The 24,560-nt window shown below is 37.8% G+C and overlaps 3 protein-coding genes across 5 annotated transcripts; 1 reads left to right on the top strand and 2 right to left on the bottom strand.

Moving 5' to 3' along the window:
- Window positions 1-1,813: 1,813 nt before the first annotated feature.
- Window positions 1,814-8,464, bottom strand: Abcd1 (ATP binding cassette subfamily D). Its single transcript, XM_068297690.1, has 10 exons — window positions 8,306-8,464; window positions 4,174-4,839; window positions 4,020-4,118; window positions 3,801-3,940; window positions 3,565-3,737; window positions 2,783-3,510; window positions 2,583-2,720; window positions 2,427-2,516; window positions 2,239-2,364; window positions 1,814-2,176 (listed from the first exon to the last, which is right to left on the bottom strand). Exons 2-10 carry the CDS (start codon window positions 4,773-4,775, stop codon window positions 2,077-2,079), a joined length of 2,196 nt encoding a protein of 731 aa, XP_068153791.1. The 5' UTR covers window positions 4,776-4,839; window positions 8,306-8,464; the 3' UTR covers window positions 1,814-2,076.
- Window positions 8,465-9,082: 618 nt separating this feature from the next.
- LOC137582914 (tetratricopeptide repeat protein 39B-like) lies at window positions 9,083-12,860 on the top strand. 3 transcript variants are annotated; one of them, XM_068297691.1, is made up of 8 exons: window positions 9,083-9,217; window positions 9,738-9,876; window positions 9,938-10,264; window positions 10,326-10,483; window positions 10,544-10,727; window positions 10,781-11,610; window positions 11,672-11,809; window positions 11,982-12,860. In XM_068297691.1, the coding sequence occupies exons 2-8, from the start codon at window positions 9,823-9,825 to the stop codon at window positions 12,076-12,078; spliced, it is 1,788 nt and encodes a 595-aa protein (XP_068153792.1). In that variant the 5' UTR covers window positions 9,083-9,217; window positions 9,738-9,822; the 3' UTR covers window positions 12,079-12,860. The 3 variants fall into 3 exon arrangements, with proteins under 3 accessions (XP_068153792.1, XP_068153795.1, XP_068153793.1); XM_068297694.1 differs by lacking the exons at window positions 11,672-11,809; window positions 11,982-12,860 and having other exon boundaries at window positions 10,809-10,948; XM_068297692.1 differs by lacking the exons at window positions 9,083-9,217; window positions 9,738-9,876; window positions 9,938-10,264; window positions 10,326-10,483 and having other exon boundaries at window positions 10,586-10,727; window positions 10,809-11,610.
- Window positions 12,140-24,331, bottom strand: LOC137582912 (uncharacterized). The gene is made up of 4 exons (XM_068297689.1): window positions 23,914-24,331; window positions 18,529-19,153; window positions 18,151-18,383; window positions 12,140-18,082 (listed from the first exon to the last, which is right to left on the bottom strand). The coding sequence occupies exons 2-4, from the start codon at window positions 18,867-18,869 to the stop codon at window positions 14,220-14,222; spliced, it is 4,437 nt and encodes a 1,478-aa protein (XP_068153790.1). The 5' UTR covers window positions 18,870-19,153; window positions 23,914-24,331; the 3' UTR covers window positions 12,140-14,219.
- Between the last annotated feature and the right edge of the window lie 229 nt (window positions 24,332-24,560).

The raw sequence follows: 24,560 nt of genomic DNA, 5'->3' as shown, positions 1-24,560 counted from the left end.
TATATTTATAGAGTTAATTGGAATCACATAAAACAATTTTTCTTAAAAAGTATAACAGCTAGAGACATCAAATTTAGTTTGTATACCCGTTTAGTTAGCGCGCAGAAATTTATTGTTCAAACTTTTTGCCACGCCCCTTTACGCCCCCAGGAATCACATAAAACTGTTTTTCTTAAAAAGTATAATAGCTAGAGACATCAAATTTGGTATTCTGACTAGTTTAATAGATGCGCAGAAACCAGCTATTTTAAAATTTTGCCACGCCCACTTTCGCCCCCCGCAAAAAAACAAAACTGATTTTTTCAAAAACGAACAAAGCTAAAGTCACCAAATTTAGTATGTATACTGGCTTAGTATGCGCGCAGAGTATATATATTTTCATATTTTGCCACGCCCACTTCCGCCTCCATAATTAAGAAAAAACCGATTTTCTCCTGTAGTTTTTTGACTATCGCATTCAAATTCGGCAGACTAATTAATCTTATCTATTTCTACAAAACTACCAAATTTTATTGAAATCGGACTAGAAACATGCAAAATATTCGTATGAACGTATTTTACTACGCGGTCCACAAGGCCAGAATTGGCCGTTGGCTAGTAGCGGCGCTAGAGTGCTCGTGTGTTCGTAGAGTGAGCGAGATAGCACATACTATGAAACATGTAAAAACAATTTAATAGACATTGTATGTACATTTGGTTTTCGAAATTTGAAATATTTGTTTCACCTGATGTATGGTATACCCAAGTCGACGAGTCGACTTACTTGCTTCATTTAATTTAGTTTTTTATTTGGATTTTTTTTTTTTTTTGCAACGTCGTTATATTATCGGACCGGATTCTACTGTATGTACTTTATATGGTCATAGATGCTTCCTTCTATGCGTTGCACACTTCTGACCCAAATTTTTATACCCATTTTGTCACTTGGAAATGTTGTCACTGCTTGTAACTGAAACATTAAAGACCTTCACTTCCTTTATTCAAACCACGACAAGCAATTTAGTTATGATCGGATTCAAACTATTCCTTGAACACATTGTCATCCTATTCCTTTTCTTTTTTTGGCTGAAAAGATTTAAAAATTTTATCGTGTAATCTAAAACATTAAAAAAATATCAAAGAAGCTAACTTCGGTACAGCCAAAGTTTACATATATACCCTTGCAGTCCTTGGCCATAATATTTGTACATATTCCGAACTATTTTTCTGTGACTCCACAGACGAATCATTCCAAATATCGTATCTATTTCTTTTTGTTCTTCTTCTCCGTGCTGCAAGCTGCGATTGGCACGCATGCACATAGAGTTTATGTAGCGGTGCGTCTACGTTTGCTCAGCTGCTCTGTGGATTTCAAGCAGTAGGCTGGCTGCAGCGCTATCGTTTTATTTTGACTGTAACTTGTGTTCTATTTATCCGATCTGATTGAAATTTCGGGATCTGATGTTCTATATCCAAAACTATCACAATAGTGAATTTCATAGAGATTCATTTCATTTCTTCATCGATGTTTATTCTATAACTTTATGATATAGTGGTCCGATCCTGATAATTTGCATACTTTATCTGCATCGGGATATAAGTAGCTCAAATATCAAGGTTTATTCCGATAGCTCTTAAGATAGCGGCGTGAAGTTGATTTGCACAGACGGACAGGCGGACATGGCTATCGATTCAGCTACTTATGCTGATCAAGAGTATATATACTTTATGGGGTCTACTTTTAAGCGTTACAAACATCTGACCAATTTTATAATACCCTCCTCAAGGGTATACAAAAACATTGTAAATGCTCTCAAAACTTTCAAGACTAATATTCGTGTACAAAAAATATTTTTTTTTTTTAATAAGGAGCTCTTCTTAGATGTGCTAAAACAGTCCTTTGAATAAATGCATTAAAAAACTTGTTACTCGCAGCATTCTGTGATTTCAATATCCAGATAACAAAAAATAAATAAACTTATTTATATACACGTATATTTTTAGATTAAACTCTTGTCTCAACTTTGTTTAACTCCGGTCCTCAATCATTAAAAAACTTGTCTAACATATACACAGCTATAATACTCCAAACGGCTGTTATTGAAGGAACTGTTCTTTTTGTTGCTCATTGGCGTCCATTTTCCTAAATCTCCAGCTTCCCATCCCGTCAAATTCCAGTATGTGCGTATGATATTTCCTAGTGAGAAGAATTTGTTTTAATCTCGTACAGTTATGTTCCGGCAAAATATATATTCTTACCATAAAGTGGGTCGATGAGTTATTGTCAAAAGCGTAATGCCCATACTTTTGGCTGATTCATAGATCGAACTCTCCACGTCTATAGACACGGCGCTGGTGCATTCATCAAGAAGGGCATATTTCGGCCTATAACAAAAACGTTTTTTAGCATAAAGAGTGGTGAAGTAAAATACTCAGGCGATGCGTACTTATGGTAGAACAAACGTGCAACGGCCATCCTTTGTTTTTCACCTCCAGAAAGTATATCCTTCCAGTCGCGAACAACATCAAAGCTGTCTCTAAATGTAGTAAATGTAAAAGAAAATGTTAGCCAAATATTAAAATGAGGACCTTCTCAGGCTTACCGTTGAGCAATATGCTCCAGGCTGACCATTTTCAAGATGTCTCTCAACTGATTCTCATCGATGTCCTTTCGTTTCATGTCTTCCCTCGTATCTGGGTAGATAATCTGGTCGCACAGGCTTCCTATGGACATATATGGTCTATAATGTTAAAAAAATTAGCATAATGTCCGGACTCGCAATGGGGAAACTTGTAAATTTACCGTTGTGGTATGTAAAACATGCAGGGTTTGTCCTCCACTGGCCGCGGTATATGCAGCTCGCCCGCATATATCGGCCAAAGACCACTTAAAATGCGAAACAGGCTGGATTTGCCACATCCATTTGGACCTGTTATTAACAGGTGAACCCCGGGCTCAATACACAGCGTTAAGCTTGGCACAACGATATCACAGTTGGGAGTCACGACTGGTACTGCTTTCAGACTGATTGACATATATCCAGGATCGTCGGTGTAAATAATGCGGCCCTTGGCTATAGGCTTGCCGTCGCGGAACTCTATAATGCCATTCATGTCGTCGTTCTCGGCTACCGTGACTTTGCTATATATGCCTTGGGCGGTCTCCTCGAAAACGTCCATCATTCCGGCAACCCGGTATGTGTATCCAGCCAGCGCTACAACCTCCTTATAGGAGGACATTAAACGCTCAATGGCGTCCGCTGCCGAAATGAGCAGATTTCTCGCAGTTGTCAAGTACTGAGTACGCTCGCTCACATTAGACTCATTCGCTCCGGTTATCACACTGGAAGACTCAGTGGCACCAGCAGCTCCAGTTAATATGGGCAGTGAAACCATAATCATACCCGTACCGGACCACACATACTTCATGAAAAACTGCTCCAGCATGACAAACCACAGTTTTTGGCTGAATATGTTATTCATTTGGTTAACCAGGCGATTATAGGCTTGTCTCAACTGTTGCATCTCAACCTGTAGATATGAATACATGTTAGGGAGTTTAACATCTGCATTAGAATATCTTACTTTATGTCCGCCGTAGAAAGCAATCTCTTCCGCATTTGTGATTATACGAGAATGAATATGTCTAAGGTAACCATATCGATTGGCTTCCTCAGACACCAATTGACCGAATTTAGGTGACACAATCCTTAATATGTGTGCAGTTAGCGCAATAACGCTAACGGATAGGGCTGGACCTATGGAAAAACAAGAAAATTATGTCGTGTAAGCAGGGCAATCCATATAACTTTCCAACTTGCCTGTAAGAATATTGGCTTTCATTTTTCTAGACGACCGCATTAATGCTAGGCCGATCAGCATTAGATCAAAACAGGGTTTAGTCAAACTGCTGTACAAATGAGCCACGGAGCTTGCGAATACCGATATGTCTTCAGTGAGCCTTTATAGGAAAAATGTTTGTATACTTAATATATGTATGTACCATAGTTAATTTTATATTTAACATTTAACCAGCGTACCTGTGATCCGCATTCTCAATGCGTCCATCCAAATTTGAGACCCTGTAGTAGTTTTGGTTCTTGAAATAAAGCCGATACGAATGACGCACTAAGCGAGTTCTGCAAGTATTGAGTGATATAAACTTAACAATGTGTAAAGAAAATGAATCCTTACCGGAAAGCTAGGGCCAGTTTACTCTCTAGAAAGCGTATCATTGAATTAACAAACGTCGCTGGTATTGCGATTCCAAACCATTTTAGTAGGACAAGAGCAAATTGCTTCACGTCCTTTCGCACAATGAACTTCACGATTGCACCCTCCAAGGCGGCCACATAAATGCTAAGAAAGGTTCGAGATATCAGGCAAAATGTGTGCACAGTAAGCAATCCTGTTTCATAGCAAATGGCCTGCGGTATCATGATTTTGCCCAGCATTGTCAGCTGCTTCATGAACTCCTTATTAAGTCCTGGCTCAACCATTTGTTTGTTGCTTTTTTTCTTCTTCAATTGTTGCTCGACCAACAGCTTCTCGGCCTCCGCCAGTTTTAAGTCTTCATCGGATCCATCGATCTCAGAAGGCGTTAAAACGCCCTTGTTGTTCTTGGATTTTCCCTTCTGACTTTGGGACGGACTGTTTGATATATATGGAATGGTGACTTTTACAGTTAGTGCTAATATTGCACTAGTCACTAAGGCATAGCTGAAGGCGTGCTTGGAGAGCCCGTTCTGCTCGCATTTCTCCGCAATGCGGTCGACGTATTTTGAGAAGACAGTCATTTTAACATAGGTCTTGGTTCGAGCTCAGACAAATACGAGTAATCAGTTTCGGAAAGTGCTGATGCTAGAAAACCAAATGCACAGATAATTACTATTTATTACTAAGAAATCATGACATTTACTAATTAAAGTTCAAATTTCAACTTAAAACGTTAAGGATAAACGGAGCTGAGCTGAGCAATGCAAACCACTAATCGGTAATAGGGTCTGGACACCATTTATCTACATGCAGAACTTTAGGGAGTGTACAAGTCACAGATAGAATGTATTCAATACATAACGATTTCAATTTCGTTGGTAACCAATTTTATTTTATTTTTTAGACCAGACTTTAAAAAAACGGTTGAAAAGTTATTTGGAGAGTTGCCCCAAATACCTTCATTTATATATACATATTAGTCGGATCTTTTAACCGATTTTTAACTTATTTGATGATATTTTATCCATTTGTCCCACAATTCTTTGCATTGGTTTATTCTGTACAACATCAGAAGCTGTTTCATTTGTTAAGAGAAGTAATTTTGTACTTTGGTTTTTAATAATGATGAACAATACCTACATATGTATGTGTGTATGTATGTATGTATATCTGATCGACCACTGATCAATTTAATCACTTCCGGACGATAATATTTACTTGTGAAATCGGAACCGACCGACGAACTCGTTTAAATGTTTAGGTACAAATATGCCTCGTGGCCACGTTACGCGTCTAAATACATTTGTAGATACATATGTACATACATATATCACAAAGAGGTCATTTTTAAAATGAACAATTTAAAATTCAAGGATTGCCGTTACAGTTCAATGCTTCATTCGTGTTCGTCGCGGTTTGAGGCAGAACTAATCTACGTCCAATCCAAGTTGCTTGTTTAAAAACTAACGCACTCGACTAAAAATCGAAAACACGTTCGCTATTCTAACGCGCAGCCAAAATTTTTGATAACGTCGGCTCCAATAATTCACAATCGCAATAATCTCGGCCATTGTAAGCGATACGTCGAAAATTTAACTCTTAAGTGGGGTGCATTTTTTGTTTTTTACCATATCAACATCAATTTGTTAAAGTGTTTTATCTGTAGTGAGGGCAAGGGTTCAGTTCCTTAGTTAATCCAAATACATTCAAAAGTGCGAAATATTCTGAAATCCACACACTCTCACGCCCTAATAATATTGAGTAATCAGTCCACGCGATAAGAGTTTCGCTAATCTACAAGGTAATGTGATTACGGATAGGGTTGGATTAGATTTTAAGTTCTTATATTTTTATATGCTCTTTATTAAAAGTAATTTTGTAATTATAATACAATAAGGATTCTCTAAAAATGTAAGTACATCTGCGTTTGTATGTTCAAACGGCCGTAAACGCGCTTCTAAATCTAATTGAAAATGAACATAATTTACGAAGACAAACCGAATTGACTTTTATCTCTAAAGACCAGGTGTGTGCGGGCCTTTATTTGTATGTAGATACACAAAGTACATACAAATGTGAGTGTGCCGGCTTCATTGGCATTGGTGGCAGTTAAATGGTAACAAAGGTTGCTGAATAATACCCTCCACCAGAGCAAAGTTCACAAACATTGTGTGATGTCAACTTTCCACTCGAACTTCCATGTATTATATTTATTTACGTACATTAAATGTACATAGTATAGAGTGAATCAAGTGAGTATCAAGATACTCCGAATATCAGTCCAGACGACAAACGATTTGATACTTTGTGTGTACATTGTACATACTTATGTTTATATTAAAGTAGGTATGGATTATAATTAATTGCTTATTTGGTATAGATACGTATGTCTACGTCTGTGTTGACAATAACTGTTATAATCCTATTTTACAATCTGCTAGATAAGATTGATTCATGATTTGTCCTGATCTTGTTATTATGGAAAATACATAATTATCTAACGGATACGGAGAATTGATTGAAATTGAGAAATGTCAATATACATACATACATACATATGTTCAGTAGAATCCAGTTATAACGACACTCAAGGGGCCGGAGGCCCTTTCATATAAGTTTGTATTGGGACCAACCAATCACTCATCGAACTTTAGTCGCTATAACCGGACGAACGTTTTAAGCGGAGTCGTAGCCGGCAAGTCCGGTACATCAAGATGTATTTACGTACATAAACGTGTAGAACAAACTTGGTACGAAACCCCTGCTAAACGTTAGTTGTATTTAATCTAGCAGAAGAATTAGACATTTTTTTAAAAAAAGCCAGATATACATATGTATGTACATACTGCTTATAAAATGATTGATTATGGGCAAGCAAGAAATTATGTTTTGCAGGTGTTTATTAACCCACCTAATGGCTTTTGATCTTATCTTAAATTTAGAAAAAATATGAAACTAAGCTAGATTATGACTTCACTAACGTTCTATAATTAAAAAGATAGTACCGGGATAGTACGAAAATATACGTTTTTTTTGGCTTTCTAATTAAAAGTGGATAGCTGCTTTGTCTCGTTGTTGTAGCTCCAGAAATTTTAAGAAACCGCTAAAAACTTCTAAATTGCTGCAGACCTCCACAAGTGTCCCAAATGCGTGTGCGTAGCTGATTAGAAAATTCCGTACAAAACAAACGACTCTTGGGAAAGAATTTTTAATAGATTAACAATGGCGGAAGTCGATAGATTATCGTTTGCAAAGAGACTTTGAAACTTATGTAACAAATATGAGAAATGTTAAGTGCTCTGTTATAATTTCAGATTTAACTATGTGTACAGGTTTGTACATACATAAATACATACATATACATATATTAATTCAACAATTTCATTAATGGTTCTTGGAATATAAAATATTATCATTTTCATAATTATGTGTAACATATGTATGTATGTATGTAAAATGGATTTGTACCAAACTGGTAGAAATCTATTTGAATCTTGCGACTTGTTTTAACACTGTCACGAATCTGGACGTTTATTATTAAAGCATTACTTCAATAAATATTTAATCCTAACCCAGTGTTTATATATGCATCTGAATTAATCTCATTCCAGAATCACTAACAAGACCACACATACATACATACATATGTACATATCAAGTAAGTATCTTTTTTTTGTTTTGAAATTTCAATTGGAACAATAGCAGTTGCACCACGATTACAAAATGTATACACACACACACATATATACACTCACACGAGCAGTCAGACTGCACATTTATGTATTAGTTTTGTTGTTGAAAGCGAAAGCTTAGAGCGCCAAAGGTAGAATTATTAAAAAAAAGCTTTGATATGCACCCACACACATACATACAAACATATGTATGTGGTATTTATACATTTTGTTTATACCAACATTAACAAAGCCATATCCACATCCAAACAAAGGCACATAACTCTCAGGAAGCCTGGAGACGCAAGCCTCGTCCCGGAAATTTTAGAAGTTTGAATATACTTTAGCTGGAGCACTTGATTTCGCGATAATTTCTGCGAGCCCCAAATTGTTGGGTACATATAAATACATACGCAATACACTGACAACAAAGAACTTACACCGTCACAGGAAAAGAGCGCAGAAACCAATCTTCATCTTAAATAGCAAATTCAAAATTAGTCCTACTTTAGAAATACTTCACACACAACGAATTGTTATTAATTATTAAATTGAAATAAAAAAAAATATAAATAAAAAAGGCGACCGAACAACACAAGAGCTTAAAGCTTAATGTACTCATGTATTTCTACTACAAAACACTACACAACAAGTCAACACTTGCATATGCGCGTATCGAAGACTAACCACTAAACTAGTGTGGGATTGAAGGAAATTAATTACGCATGACAATATCAAAAATATCTATAAACATTTTAAGAAGAATCGATGGGAATTTCCTGATTAAACTTGTGTTCTTGAAAGTTTCTTTGGCACAAATACAAATGTTTGTAGAAGAAGGGAGCTTGCGAATAAAATTTTGTAGTGTTGTGTAAATATAACATTACTACTTATGCACCCACATATACCCACTCTATGTATGAGTACATAGGCGGAAAATAAAAAGTATTGTAAGTTGAGACACCGATTTAACTATACCCTGTACTTAAATCAAAGTTTTATTCTTTCCTGATAAAATATAAATCAAATAAAATATGTATGTGTTCACCTCTTTCATTGAATCGCAAAAGCAGATGGGAGGATAAAAAGAAAAAGTCTTCTTAAAGAAGAATATGTTTCAAATTAAGTGGCCACACATTGCTTCAAGAAACCCATTCACCCTTTGCAGGGTAGAAAAGCTTTACTTGTGATACACGTTGCGGCCATATGTTGTAACGAAAACATTCTCTGACAAACACACAAAACGGTTTCCGGAAAACTCGCGTATTTGATTTCGAAATTTTACGATTGATTTCTTATCAACAGATGCCCGAAACTAGTAGATTGGGTGCAGGTGCGGATTTACCACTGAGGTACGGAATATCGTGACTTGTGAATGTGCCTACTGTTACTCCAGTACAAATGCAGAACTACCAGGACTAATCAATTTGTATTTAATCTCTCATCTGCTAAAAACATTTGTGCTAGGGACAATATTTTTATGGTTTTAAATATCAACCTATACAGGTACATTGTATTATTATTTAGATCACTTGTTTCCAAACAGCTCCAAAGTTAAGTTAATTAAGCTTTTAATGTGAGTTAATAATGCAAAATATAATTTTGTATCTTTATTGAAGAGAGATCAATGCAAAACAACACATTCTGCCGGAATACGCGCATTTAAAACAAACTGAAAATCAAAGTTAACAATTATTTAGTTGGAAATTATAATTTTTATGAATTGTTGTTAATCACATACATACATACATATGTATCAAGTTATACACGGGTATATAATATATGTATATATTATACATATGTATGTATACATATATATGTATGTATATTGAAGTGAGCCTTGACCTTGGCCTTAACCTTTTTTTTTATTAGTTACCGGTTTTAACTTAAAGCTTGTTAAAAAGCTATAAAAATTAAATACGTGAACGCAATTTGCAAGTAATTGGATTACACAAACATGGCTGGAATTGACGCAAATTTGGATGTATCGGACAACTCAGATTCAGATGAGGTATGTGCAACCAATTTGTTGGGTTATTCCGTATCCTGTCAACTGAAGTTCTTTCTCGTAGTTTTATGATGCATTCTGTGATTTAGAAGATCAAAATTTCTCGTGCGAAAATGATATGGATTTAAAGACCTCTCTTCAGGATGCCGAGCGAGCCATTGACTATTTCTTCAACAATCAGTTTGAGGATGCACGGAATCTTCTGCATCCATTTGCTCATAAAAGTCTTTATCATTCCATGGGTAATGCAGTATTCGCATTCCTAGAAGCTGTTCTCACCTTTGAGGACATTGAACGGGCTTCAACAGAGCTGAAAAAATGTCTGGAACTGTGTCAAATGCTTCGCAAACGCAGCACCCTAACTGAATCAATTGGCAACACATTCAAAAGGGTGCGCATAATAATTATATAGATTCATTGCAACATCCTTCGAATGTTCAAGTCCTTCACAGAAAAACTTCAATCACTTCACTGACCTGGAATGCCACGCGGAGCTATGTATGGCGGAGGCACTCTTGATGAACGCCCTTCTAACATTCATTGAAGATGAGAATCTGAGTAGCTTGATACGGGGAAGCTTAAAAGTGCGGCAGTGCTACAATAGCTTTAGGTATGTTTTTATCCAGTTATTGGGAACCGCTGTTGTGTGAAATGCATTCTCGTTTTCCAGAGTCTGTGAGCAGATAATGAAGCACCGCATTTGGGAATCTCAGGATGACTCGGAAACGACAAATCTGAAAATGCATTTTAATAGCGGAGTACACATGGGCATTGGAACGTTCAATCTGATGATATCATTGCTACCCGGACGCATTGTGAAAATATTGCAGTTTATAGGATTCACGGCAAATAAGGTGGGCTTCTGATCGGTACCACTCCGTCATTTACTTATTAATTGCCATTCTAGACTGCTGGGTTAAATATGCTTCTTACAGGACATCGGGAAAATGGGTTACGACAAGTCCTCTGCTCACTCACTCTTTTGGGATATCACTTGATGGTGGCATCTATGATCAGCGATCGAAACCGAAACGTCCAACTGTGCGATGATATACTGGCAACGCAGTTAGCTAAATATCCAAAAGGTTTGTGGTTCCTTTTCTTTAAAGGTCGTCTAGAGCTGATCAAGGGCAATTTAGTGGAATCTGAGCTATGGTACCAAAAGTCACTGCGCTCTCAGCAAATTTGGCCCCAATTCCATCTTTTAAGCTTTTGGGAACTGCTATGGTTGAACAGCTTGTTGGGAAAATGGTCAGAGGCCGAACTTTATGCCACATACTTGCTGCAAAAGAGTAAGTGGTCCCGAACGATTTATGCATATCAGTTAGCCGCTGTAAAGATAACAGCCGACAAGGCCAAAAGAAAATCGGGTTACGACTCGCAGCCAGATCCGTCAATCGACGCTCTGATGCATGAGGTACCTGCATTTAAGCAGCGTATAGCTGGCAAATCTTTACCAATGGAAAAATTCATGATTAAACGGGCCGAGCGCTATGGCTGCCAAAACGGCAATCTTGTCCTCCCATTGATTGAACTTATGTACCTATGGAATTTGTTCAAATTTTTTAGTCGAAACTGTAACATAGCTGATGATATTTTACGAATGATTGACATGGAACTTGCTAGCCTCCCGCAGTCCCAATCCGATTCTCTTTATAGTGCGGATAATCGTGCGTTATGTTTGCTGCTGCGAGGATCTTGCTATCGTCAAATGGCAATGCCGGCCTTGGCCCTTCAGTGAGTTACATCTACCAATTTACATAAAAACTAAGACATTGTTACATATCGCATATTAAAGGGATCTTGAGGAATGCATAGCCATTGGTCAAAGCGGATCAGGACTTAAGGAGGACTTATTCTTGATTCCATATGCCCACTTTGAAGCTGCCCTTTGCCACGAAAAAAGCAAAGCTGCGGCTATGCTTCAAAATGTAAAGTAAGTACTAGTTTTCAAATGTTTGGGTTTCTAGCTCAGTACTTTTTAAAGCTTCTGACATACATAGCTTCCATATTATCCATATTAGCTGTTGTATAATGTTGGCTAAAATATGCTGGTGTAAATTAAGTTAAATTTCATAAGTTTACTTCTAATTTACATTTCCTTTTAGGAAAAAATTCTCGGGCTTTGCACTGGAGTCTCGGTTACATTTCAGAATACACGCTGCGCTTATGGACATAAGCGAACCAAATTATGGTAGCCCGTAACATTTTTGGCATGGTGAACAATTGGCTCCTTCTACAAGCACAAAAGAAAGCTGACGTCAAGTTAATATTTTGTCATTTTATTACTGTGGTAATTGTTGATATACATGTAATCTCATATATATATATACATATTTATATGTATATATATATATTCTCATATATATACATATATATGTATGTGTACATATTACGACAAAGGGGAATTAAGCATACAAATACAATCTTATTCAATAAGGGTGTGTTTTTTGTTTTTGTTGTTGTAGTGTTAAGTGCGCATCAATACTATTAATTGAAATATTTCTTCATAGATTTTATAATTAGATTGTTTTCTTAAAAGCATATGTTTATGTTATGTTTATTTTAATAAATTTAATTTAACGTTAAAAAATGCAGAAGCCTTATCTAATCAGTACTATGTATTCATCTTTCATCCATTAATTTATGTTTGAAATCATTTTGTATTTTGTTTCTTTTAATATTATTTTAATTTATGTGAAGCATTTCTGCATATCCGCTAAGTACATTGCTCCATTCGAGATGCAAATATATAGAACATATACATACATATATTTGTAACTATGCATAAAGGGCGGACACATTTGAAGATCCCATCCCAAATCTCTTTTTCTTCATGATTTCATTTCTTGATAGAGCACCTGTGGAACTGCGGATCTCTTTCTTTTTTTAAATCTATCCGTGTTTTTAAGTAATACCTATTGTACAATGTTTGTCTTGCTTTTTATTATTTTTATGATATATATAAATATATATTTATTCCTCAATTGGACTAAATCATTAATGGGGCAAATGGTTGAGTCTCCGTAAAAAAAATTGCTGATGAAAGCGGGTAAATGATGGGATAAGTTTTACAACACAGAGAATCGCGATCTGCTATTCCCCTTGATTGCAAGTCCAACCTTAATTCATCCTCTATATACAGTTGAAAATATAAAATATCGTAATGCTATCGAGAGCTTAATAAATGCGAACCAATTCGACAAATTTACATTTATATCTTAAGATAAATACGAAAATAAAATAGATAAAAGGCATTTCGGTCTACTCTGTTCCCCAGTTCCAGAGTAGAATGACAGACGATTAGGGAGTCGGAGAAAGCAGAGTATGTGGCAGTAATTGTTGAGCAAAATTATTTACACGAATAATATGTACGCATTGGATTAAATTTTGAGAACTTCGACATTGCCGTAGTTTAGATACTCTTACAAATTTTTGATTTGGTACTGAGAACATTGACAACATTGATTTATATATTTCCTAGGGCAATTTTAAAAAAGTAAAATCTATTTTCTGTTTGCTTTAAGGATCAGTTACAGTAAAATATACAGACAAGCACGTTCCATTGCTCAGCTCTACTTTCTCTACAGTTAGTATATAGCACATTTGTGTATGTATGCGGACCAACTATGTAATTAACTAAATGAAGTCATGAGCATTGTTCCTCTCCAGACCAAATTCAATATTATTTCATTGCAAGAGAGCTGTAAATTTAGTTAAATTCTCAATAATCTGAATATGGGTGAATGGGTAAGTTAATATCAAATGGAAGTGTGTAGGTATTGTATGAAATAAATAATTTGAATATGCTATAAATGCACACACATACTGTGGCGTATCTATGTATGTATGTATGTATGTACGTATGATGTGTATGTATATACAATATATGCATACGTTCTAACGAATTCAAACTTAAATTCGAGTATGCCAGATTACTTTTTCGTATTATTAATTTTGTGTATTCGTTATATGTATATCACAAGTTTGAAGAGAGTAGAAAGTGGCGAATTAACTACTATTGGCATAAATCGGCATCGGATATAGAAATTCGATTCATATCGGGGACTCGTGGTATAACAAATTTTAGTTGCAGTAGATATTCTAATGATTAATGAACCACATTTCAATGGATCTGCTTTACTTGTGAACTTCATTTATCACCGGTAGTGCATGCCGGTTACCGAAGGCATTAGAAGGACTTGTACAAAAGTGTTTAGGTTTCTTCTACCGAAGCTGAAATTTATTTTGGGAAAGATCCCTGAGTTCCCGCGATTCGATTCGATCTCAACTAGCTGTATTTAGATGATCTACTTGAAAATCCCTTTGTGTCACACATATTTTTCTTAACAATCGATGCCGTTTATAGTCGCATTGCGACTCTGATGACGCACAGACGACAATGAGGCAGCCGCACCCGGAATGGTTGGGGTACTGTTGGGGTCCTCTAGTGCGCGGAAGCGCAGGAAACCTTGCTCGGTCACCAGCATGCTGTCCGAAGCACTGTTGGAAGAGACCGAGGCCGCCGCAGATGTTGACGAGGATGCAGCAGTATTATTTTGTACATGCAGGTGATGGTGTGCCGAATGAGGATGCGATTGTGAGTGTGGATGGGGGCTGTGGCCAATTACCGATGCCATCAAAGCATTGCCGTTGCCTTCGTTTGGGATACAGGGACCGTTCTCATTGCTTATCAAATTTGTGCACTCTACATTGCTTCCTGATATCATATCGTCATCTTCGTCGTCATCATCATGATCAGTTCTGGGCTCCTCCTCATCTTCATTTTCAGCATCATGAGTGTATGGTTGTTGCTGATGCTGTTGTTGTTTATGATTGAGTGAAGTTGGCACGCAATTGACCGATTCTCTGGAAAATAGAGCTAAGTCATTGGATCGAACGTTGCGGCCTCCACCTCCACCTCTCTGATAGTAATGAGCTCTATCTCTATCTGAGATCCCCAAGGTTTGAACTCCATTGCCTACTAACCGCTGTCCTCCAGCAGAGGCTGATATAGGCACTGGTATGGCGCGTCCAGGACCTCCGCCAGCACCAGATCCATTGGCAATGCTATTAAGGGTGCCACTTTTGCGGACTCCATTAAAATAGCCACGCTCGCAAGTATTGTAACTGGCATATCGTCCTCCTCCGCCTCCATTAGAGGAGGAACATGAGTTGGTCGAGTTGGAGCTGCGCCGTTCTGGATTGTCAAATCCAGCACGCTCTAGTGTTCGCGTGTGACTGTTGTTATTGTTGTGCTTCCTATCACGGCTCTTAGTCAGCTTATGTCTAACATCTCCAGGCCAGCATTCATCATTAGAAAGGGGGCCTTGATTAAGGGTCTTTTCCTTGAATGTTGGACGCTCGAAATTGTTGAATTCATAGCTTGAATTTTCCTGATGCATGGGCTCAGAGTAGCAGCTGTCACTCTGCAATAGAAGCATTTGCTGTTGGGACGTTCCCGATGAACCGGATGCCGAACCTGAACCTGAACCAGAGGCTGAGGCGCCACTGCTTAAAGCGGTCGAGCTGCTGGCCGTATGAAGATTCTTGTTTAATTTTTGCATAGTTCCAGCACCAGGTCCTGTACCCATTCCAGTTGCGCTAGTACGCAAATCAAAATTGGGGTTCTCGTAATGATCGGTTGTGGCGTCTGTCATATAATCGGTGCTCATGTATGCACCCTGTTCATGCAATCGCATATGATGGGGATGGGGATGTGGGTACCGTTGTGATTGGGTCGACTGTGAAGCATAATCTGCTATATTGTGGTTTACAGCACTCCTGATTGATCCTGAACCCGTATCATATGGCCGTTGATACATTGGCTCTTGCAGCTGAAATTCGCTTGGAGTTCCGGCCGTTACTGCTGTAGTCGTTTGACCCAAAGGATTAAGGGCATAGCTATCGTCATATATTAGCTTCCCAGTGCGCATGGTGTAGGTGTGAAGATTTGTGTTGGTGTTACAAATAGCAGGATAGTCTGTCTCGAACTGTTCCTGACTGGAACTCGAGGTGCAAGGCAGAAAGAAATTATGATGGCCTCCACCTGCCCCAGGCTTTTCTCTAGGTATTCCATTGCCAGATCCTGGCGCGCCACTGCCGCCGCTTGATTGCCCGTAAGAGCCCATGCCCAAGCGTAGATCGCTACTGGCAGCAGGTCCAACTCCTCCCACATGACCTGAGGCGTTGTGGCCAACACTGGTCTTCAGACCAGTAACCCACGAAATCAGCGTAATGATGGCAATCTCAATTAACCGAAGCGAAAACTGATAGCCCCACTGTAACCAATCGATTTCGACTATAGTGGCCTGGCTTATCAGTGGCCGTGCCGATGAAATACATATTGCCCCGAAGATTTGGAGAGCAGCCATTAGAACAAAGAGCAGGGCCGTGGCAATGGTGATGTGAATGGCATATGACAAATTCTGATATCCATGTATATAGTTTTGCGATTTGCTGCGCAAAATCCTTTTCAAGATGCGGTACAGGTACAGATAGAGAAGTCCCAAAATCAAGCAAATAAATATGTAGATGATCTGACAGATAAGTGTAAGTACTCGTGGGGGTGGCGGTGGTCCCGACACACTCGCCGATTGCCCGGATTGCTGACTGGGTTGGCCTGGCTGACTTTGGCTCTGCTGCTGGCGGCGAAAATATTGATGCTGGTGTTGCTGCTGGTAGTATAAATGATGATTCTGTAGTGTATATGACTCGACATAATGCAGTGTAATGCAGAGCACAATATGCACACCACAACCTACGATCACAGTAAGGGGGCGTATCAAAGCGGAATAACGGTTGTTCTTGTGGTTCAGTGACTTCAGAAACAGGTAAAGCATTAGCACGGCAAAGGCCACTGTCAAGAATGTGGCTGGCAGATTCAGTAGCAACTCGGCAGCAAAAATGTGGAAAGTGCCGTGAATGTTATAGGCATCGAAGCATAGATAGGAAATGCGCATTATGCAAATGACAATGAGGATGAGATGTATGCAAACGAAGTAGGATTGGGCAAATAGATGAGTCAACTTATTGTAAGTGAGCAGTTTGTAGAGGGAATAAACCGATAAAATTGTAAAGAGTACCACAGACAAATAGATATGCACGTTCCATGCCCAGGTCCATGTGGTGTGAGCTGATGCTGCTGCAGCTACAGATGCACCGGATCCAGTGCCGGAAGTTGTAGTTTCTGCCGAACCGGTGGCTGGCACTCCCATGCTGGATGTGGGCCTGGCCTGGTTGTGATTAGTGGTTGCGTACGAATACGATGTGGCCGCCACATCACCTATAGCGGCAGCCGCCGCCGGCGTTGTCACTGAGGACGTAGACTGGTGATAGCTACTGATATTCTGTCCACCATAGGCAGCGACAGCGTGGTTTACATCGTCTTGTCCACCAGGAGTGTGTTTGCTTTGATTTATATTGGGACTGGCGGCACTTGATGGTGCTCCTACATCATCGCTCTCCCGCTCTGTTGGAGACGGCCGTCGTTCTGAGCCAGTCGCCACAGCGGATGTTCCATTCTCGATTAGAACAATGGGGGATGATGGTGGATGGTGATAGTTAGTGAGCGGACGTTGAGTAACCTGCTTCAATAATACTGCTGGAATGTCACCCTTGCCATTTGAGCCAAGGATGCGGCGTATGTTTGGTAACACTTCTTGTCGTTTCTTCGTATCTTTAGCGGTATCTTTGCCGGACAGATGGGTTCGCTGTTGCTCGCTGCTGCTGTTAGCATAGTCATCATTTCCGTAGGGAGATGATGGGCGCGCAGGTGTATTAAGCGCCTTCTTGCGATCAGCATCGAAAGCCGAAGCGGCACCCTGAGTGCTGGTGGAGACAATGGGATTCTTGGTATCCCCCACACCATTCACATAACTTACATTTGCCATGACATTTGGATCATTGGCCGCTGCCCCTGCGAGATCTGGCGGCCGATAGGGGATCCTCTCATGACCGGGCATCAGGCTAGGTGGTGGGATTGGCCGTCTGTTAATATAGGTCCCAGTGTTGGCCATGAGGCCGCCTCCGCCGCCTCCCTCGTTATTTGTACCACGCAACGTTGGCTTGTCGGCAAATGGGTTTTGATACTCTGGCGGCAACGGCGGAGTAAAAAATGATCTCGATGGCGGGGAGTATGAAGGAATATCTCCTGGGTACATGGGTATTGTCGGCGCCTGACCATTTGTCTTCTTTAGTAAATTTGGAACTGTAAATATGATAATGTGAAGAAAAAACTCAAAAATTAACATTAGGAGGACGGAATTGATAACCTACTTGACGGCATTGGTGTGGAACTGTACTGCATTGGGTGACGGTGACGATCCCTGTCATGCGAGTGATGTCGGTTCGGATTTGGGTAGGTCGGATTATTATTACTCTTTAAAATGTCGGCATTGGGCGCCGACGTTGGCAAGGCATGATCTCTTTCCAGGTCGAGCTCGTAGTTTCTGTGGCGGCCACCGCTGGCCCCACCGCCGTTGCTCTGTTGCTGATGTGACGACTGGTACCTAAAGAATTTGCAATAAAGAATAAAGAAAAAACAGTTATTATAATACCAATATGCATACGGTATGACCATATTGTTGCTTTATTTTGTTAAATGAAATAATTTAACATGTTATATCTTTAACCGTAATGCAATTAATATCTTACCTTTGAGTGGTCAGAAGAGGTGTTGCAACTGTTGTTAGGGCTAACGCATAGCTGCTGTCGGGTATGCTGCGTTTGGTTGTGGATGTCGTCCCATAAGCAACCTTTATTAACACGGCACCCACGCTTCTCTCCAGCTTTTCCATCGTGCCAATGGAAATGGCATTGCTCCGACTACTAGTAGCGTTAGTGTCCGAATTCCCTTTGGCTGTTGCAGCCACGTCATGGAGCTTTGTAGCTACCACATCGGTTTCCTCGACCAAAAGCGAGTTCGCGAAACATATCAATTGAGACGCAATGATTAGCAGAAACGCCCAGCAGATATGTCGCGGACGTCTACGCATAATTAGAGCCAAAAAGCTATAGTAATGCCGTAGAATAGGCTATTGCAGGTTTTGTTCCCTTTCTCCCGCAACTGTGGCTGGAGAAGGCACAAACTCGAGCGATTATACTAGTATCGTAATTGTAACAAAAACTAGCCTTCGATAAAATGATTTAATACTTGTAGGCGATTACGTCTCCGCAGCGTTAAAGTGGATGATGTTTCATTTGGAATTTCATTGATGGCCCTTGGCGCACTTTTAATTATCAAGTAAAACGCTCCTTGGGTTAAAGTTCAAGGAATCAGCTGTGGAGAAATTTAAATATTTTTGAGTGTTGCAATAGTTATAGTTTAATATTTATAAAAAGGCAATAATACAATAACAAATATTAATAAAATTAAATATATTTTTTTGCTATTCAGTATGAAGCTCTGCGTGATAGACTTTGACCTAAAGACAACTGAGAAAACCACTTTATTTTTCCTATAAAAACTTGACCTACTGACGGCATATCTAACTATATTGGTGGCACGGGTTTTCAATCCTTTTTAAAATGTTTCCGTTTAAATTTTTATCGAACTATGATAATTGGTTGGAGAAGTTATTGTCAGGACTAAAGCCATTCGATGGATTTTTAGCCAGGCTCAAGCCTTTTCACAGGACTATAGATAAACAAATCTACCACAAGTTGCGGATTTTGCAGGGTAATACAGAAGAGAAGAAATTACATATGGCCATTAAATGCATTACTGCTACACTTATCACTCCCAACAGCCCAAGTGCTTATAGTCTTAATTAGGAAGTAGAGATATTATCTACATACAGCTGCGAACTTAAAAATAGCACCACTTGCTGAGGTAATGTATTCAAAGGATTCCCTAGGCTTATTTTAAGGTTCTAGGAACATGTGAATATGTTTTTGAACGTAAAATACTTTCTACTAATGGAAGCAGAAAAAAAATTCTATCAAAATCCAACGTTTTCAAAGATTTTTACAAAAAACCTTGATATACTCAAAAAATACCCGAAACTAAAAATAGCACCACTTGCAGTATTTTGCAAAATTCCGTTAAATTTCGCAGAATTGCATAGCAAAAAACACATATTTAACAGTCCCTGGTTCAAAGTCGATTTTAAAAGCAACAGTACTACAAAATATCCGAGACTTTTAGATATAATGGGTCGGGGAAAACACTGCCCCGGGAAAAAAGCGAAACGTCATCCAAAACCAGGTTTTGGAGAAAAAATCGGATCTTGAAGATGGAAAACTGGTTGGTACTTCCAACAGAGTGATCCGAATAGCGATCTATTTGAAACAGAAGCCTTAAACTCGCAGACGAAAGCCAAGACTGAAGCAGCAAGAAGTCGGTCCCTTAATGCGAGAGAGCAATAAGGATTCTGTTAAGGCTGTAACAGATCTTAAAAAGGACTTCAAGCCCCAAACTAGGGTCCAAATTGTTCGCAACTACCTCCGGAAGATCAATTCAAAAGATTCCAGTCGAAGAAAGCCTCCACTTTTGAACGCTAGACATAATGCCAATCGCCTTAAGTTGGTCAAAGATCATGAGAATTGGCTTGTCCAAAACTGGAGGAACGTACAATGGACTGATGAAAATAAAATTGTAAAATATCGTAGAAAAGGCTATAGACCATACGTCTGGCGTCCACAGAACCTGGAATTCAACTCCAAATTCACCCTAGAGTCTAGAATCAGTGTCATTGGTATGGGGCTGTTAGTCTTATTATGGTGTCGGTCACATATCAGTCCACAAATCGATTATGGATCAGCAAGTTCATGTAAATATCTTATAGACGGTGTTGCCACTATACGCTGAGGATAATATACAGCTAATATGACCCTTTCAACAGGACATCAGCCCAAAGCACACCAGTAAGAAAGCCAGGAAGTGGTGCTCAGCGAATTATCTGAATTTAATTGAGTGGCTGGGACAGTCACCAGACCAAAATCTCATTGAAAATCTTTGGTCTGATATTAAAATACAGTTGCTGTTTCATTACCAACAAAAATTGAGAAGTTTTGGGAAGTAATCCAGAAGTCCTGGGCAAAAATAACGGTCAAATGCTGTCAAGACCTGGTTGACTCAATACCAGGACGATGTGCTGCGGTTATTGCCAATAAGGGCAATGCAACAAAGTATAAAGTTTATTATTTAATACTATTTTTAATATCTGATCATAACTTGTTAATGAATTTTGTTTTTTTCTGTTATTTTTTAATTTTGAGTAAATATTTGAAAAGTGGTGCTATTTTTAGTTTCGGGTATTTTTTGAGTATATCAAGGTTTTTTGTAAAAATCTTTGAAAACGTTGGATTTTGATAGAATTTTTTTTCTGCTTCCATTAGTAGAAAGTATTTTACGTTCAAAAACGTATTCACATGTTCCTAGAACCTTAATATAAGCCTAGGAATCTTTTGAACACATTACCTCAGCAAGTGGTGCTATTATTAAGTTCGCAACTGTATGTACATATGTACAAACGGTTGGTCGCATTTATTGTAGAATTCAATATTAACTCACAACTAATATTACTTAATTTGGATGCAGAATAGAAGCAAGAATTTCTGTGGCCCAAAGATTACCTAAACCCCTTGTTCCTGCAATAGATTGTACGAAGAATTCTAAGGTATTTTAAAACCAGAGGGCCGGAGATAACTTCGACCACGTCAAAGTTTGTATACCCTTGACAGTTTTTTGCAACTCTTTTTTTATACCAATGGATTTCAAAGTAGAAATATGTTTTATCTAAAAATTTTAGTGTTTGACAAAGAACGGCCTATAATATTAAGGCTATAGCAAAAAACGAATTTATTCATCAAAGTCACTGTTTTCAACATATCATTAATGTCGTTAATGATCAAATTTAGTCATTAAAAGCTGTTAAACTAAGAAATATAAATTATGACACGTGCATAAAAAGTAACGATGCTATTGACAAAAGTCAGTGTTTTCCTTCGATCGTTCCTATAGAAGCAATATGATATAAACATCCGATCGAATCAACACAGTCCTTTACTGGTGTAATAAACTCACTGATATTATATTTCACGACAATAGATCAGAGAAGAATGAAGTTATTGAGAAGTCACTGTTCGTGACTTTGTATAGGCTGATCCGGCTGAATCTGAGATATACAACCTGTGCAATATATGCAACCCTACATACAATTTCAGCTCTGTAGCTCTTACGGTCTAGGAGGAGTGTGCGCTGATTCAGACGGATGGACGGACATGACTTCTAAAGGAATTAACTTTTGATATATGTATGTATGTATGGTTTCTTCGTAAAATATCTTAGAATTCGTTCTAGAATCCGAGTATGAAGAACGATTGTGACTCTGCCTTTGATTAATACAAATTTACCTGCTTTAATAACCATACATATCCAATTTAAAGTAAACTTACATAGTCTAACACTAGTACAATTGAGCTATATATAGTCCTAGCGCCAATTATAAAAATGTCTAAGTGGGCTAAATATTTAGGCTAAACAACGACGACAACAAATATCACAAATTTATTTGCTTTAGAAAACAACAGCAATACCTCTACCGTTTAGAGATAACTACCAACCACATTTTCAATTTTTTTTTTTTTTTTTGTATATTGTATATTTAATTTTATAAGTTTTTTATACTCTTGAAACAAGGTTACACAAAATTTTGGTCAAAAATGTGCAATATATTCTTGATCAGCTAGGAGTGAAGAGTTTATATGGTCAAGTCCGTCCCTGCGTCCCTATATTATTTAGTCCCCAATCAATCGAAAGTAGTCACTTTTTCAATAAGTTCATTGTTTTCCAAGAGATTGACTTAAGATTTTAATAAACATCCATACTAATGATTGTTTTAAGTTTTATATAGACTAGCTAGTCATAATTACGTACGACATAATTAGTTTAGATATGATGTTTAAACAAAAAAAAAAAACTAGCAAGGAAAAGTTAGCGCATCCCTCTACGTATGTATGTATATCACTTCAAAATGTTATATTTTCGACAACTTCTCGCGGAAATACATATGTACATAGATATGTGCATTTGAAACACCATCGCCATTATTTTAAAAAATTTATATGCTTGTCAAATACATACATATGTATGTATTAATCAGCGATCAACTAAGAATGTGACTAAACGCCTTTAAAAGTCTAAAGTATTAACCTGGTTCTAGGAGTTTATACACAATTCCAATTTACAAACAATAATTTAATCGCGACAATCTATGTACCTCTTACTTAACTATGACTTTTTAGAAACAAACGTAAAAACAGGTGCTGCATACAAATGTAAATTACAACTTTTATGCTTTCTTGTTCTATTGGTAAATAGAGAAACTCATATATTACATAACCATAAAGCGGAAAAGTTTGATAAACCGTTTAGAATAAAGTGTCCACTTATGCATATGTACATATATGCATGTCTAACTAGGCTTCAAGGAGCAAGGCACTATAAGGACGAAAACTCTGTAGATTGGTCAGCCGGCATATGCACGAATACAAAACTTTTTGAAGCTCTCATTTCTTCAATACTCTTGAAAAAATGTTAAACAAAAAAATTAAAATAAAATAAAAAACTGTGGATAAATCATTTTCCTAAAACAAGCAAATACACATGTATTTTTTTAAGATAAATATGCGCACGTACATATGTATATGTACATGTGTATGTGCTAACCCACACACACATGTGTGAATTCACTTGAAGAAAACAAATACAGTGAAACCTCGATATAACGAACTTCGTTATAACGAAAAACCCAATATAACGAATTTTTTGTTAAGTCCCTTGAAAGGACTAAGGTTTTACATTTCAGTACCTATAGCGAATCAATAGATATAACGAATAATTTTGCGATCCCCCTCAGATTCGTTATATCGAGGTTTCACTGTATCGATCGATACCTTCGAAAAATGCACACACACTCACACAATGCACACTCAGAAAAACAATTGTGCCTACGTGATGTACATATGTACGTACATCTTCATTGAATGTATACATACATACGTATGTAAATGCAATTTATGTACATAAATACATACCACTGAGCTTAATATCAGTTGCTGGACGTTTTTCATATCGAATTTATATTCCTTTATTGATGGTTTGAAGCTATATTAAAAGCTGAGCGATTTTAGTGCAATTGTCAAATTTGTATCCATGTTTGTACATCAAACAAGTTATTTGTACTGTATGTACACTATTTAACACACACACACACATGTACACGAAGGTTTGTAGGCAGAGCCAGAGGCAGAGCACCTGGGCGTAGCGTAGATACGCTCATATCATAAATTAATTCGTTTTCACTTTGTTACTGTCCATAATACTAATGTCAAATGCCTCATTCACTTATTTCACTGCATTAGGTTTTATTAAATTAATTCATTTAAAAAATAGAAATCAAAAATGTTGATATTTTATGTATGTATACTCGATTTTTTTTCACAGCTACAACATGACTCGTCAGCACTCGACGTAATGCTTTACGTTATTGTAAATTATCGATAGCCTTACGCTGTTTTGTACTGGCGCAGTCGATTGTGAAATAGGACTCTGGCACTTTTTATAATCACATATAATTTATGATATATACATATTTCTATACTTGAAAATATTTTTCGTACAAAATTATACATTTGCACAATGTCCTCATTACATATTTTAATTTTAATTTAAGAAAGAATTT

This window comes from Drosophila tropicalis, unplaced genomic scaffold (assembly GCF_018151085.1).
Source record: "Drosophila tropicalis isolate 14030-0801.00 unplaced genomic scaffold, ASM1815108v1 contig_859, whole genome shotgun sequence".
Lineage (NCBI taxonomy): Eukaryota > Metazoa > Arthropoda > Insecta > Diptera > Drosophilidae > Drosophila > Drosophila tropicalis.
This window is presented reverse-complemented; position numbering and strand designations above follow the sequence as displayed.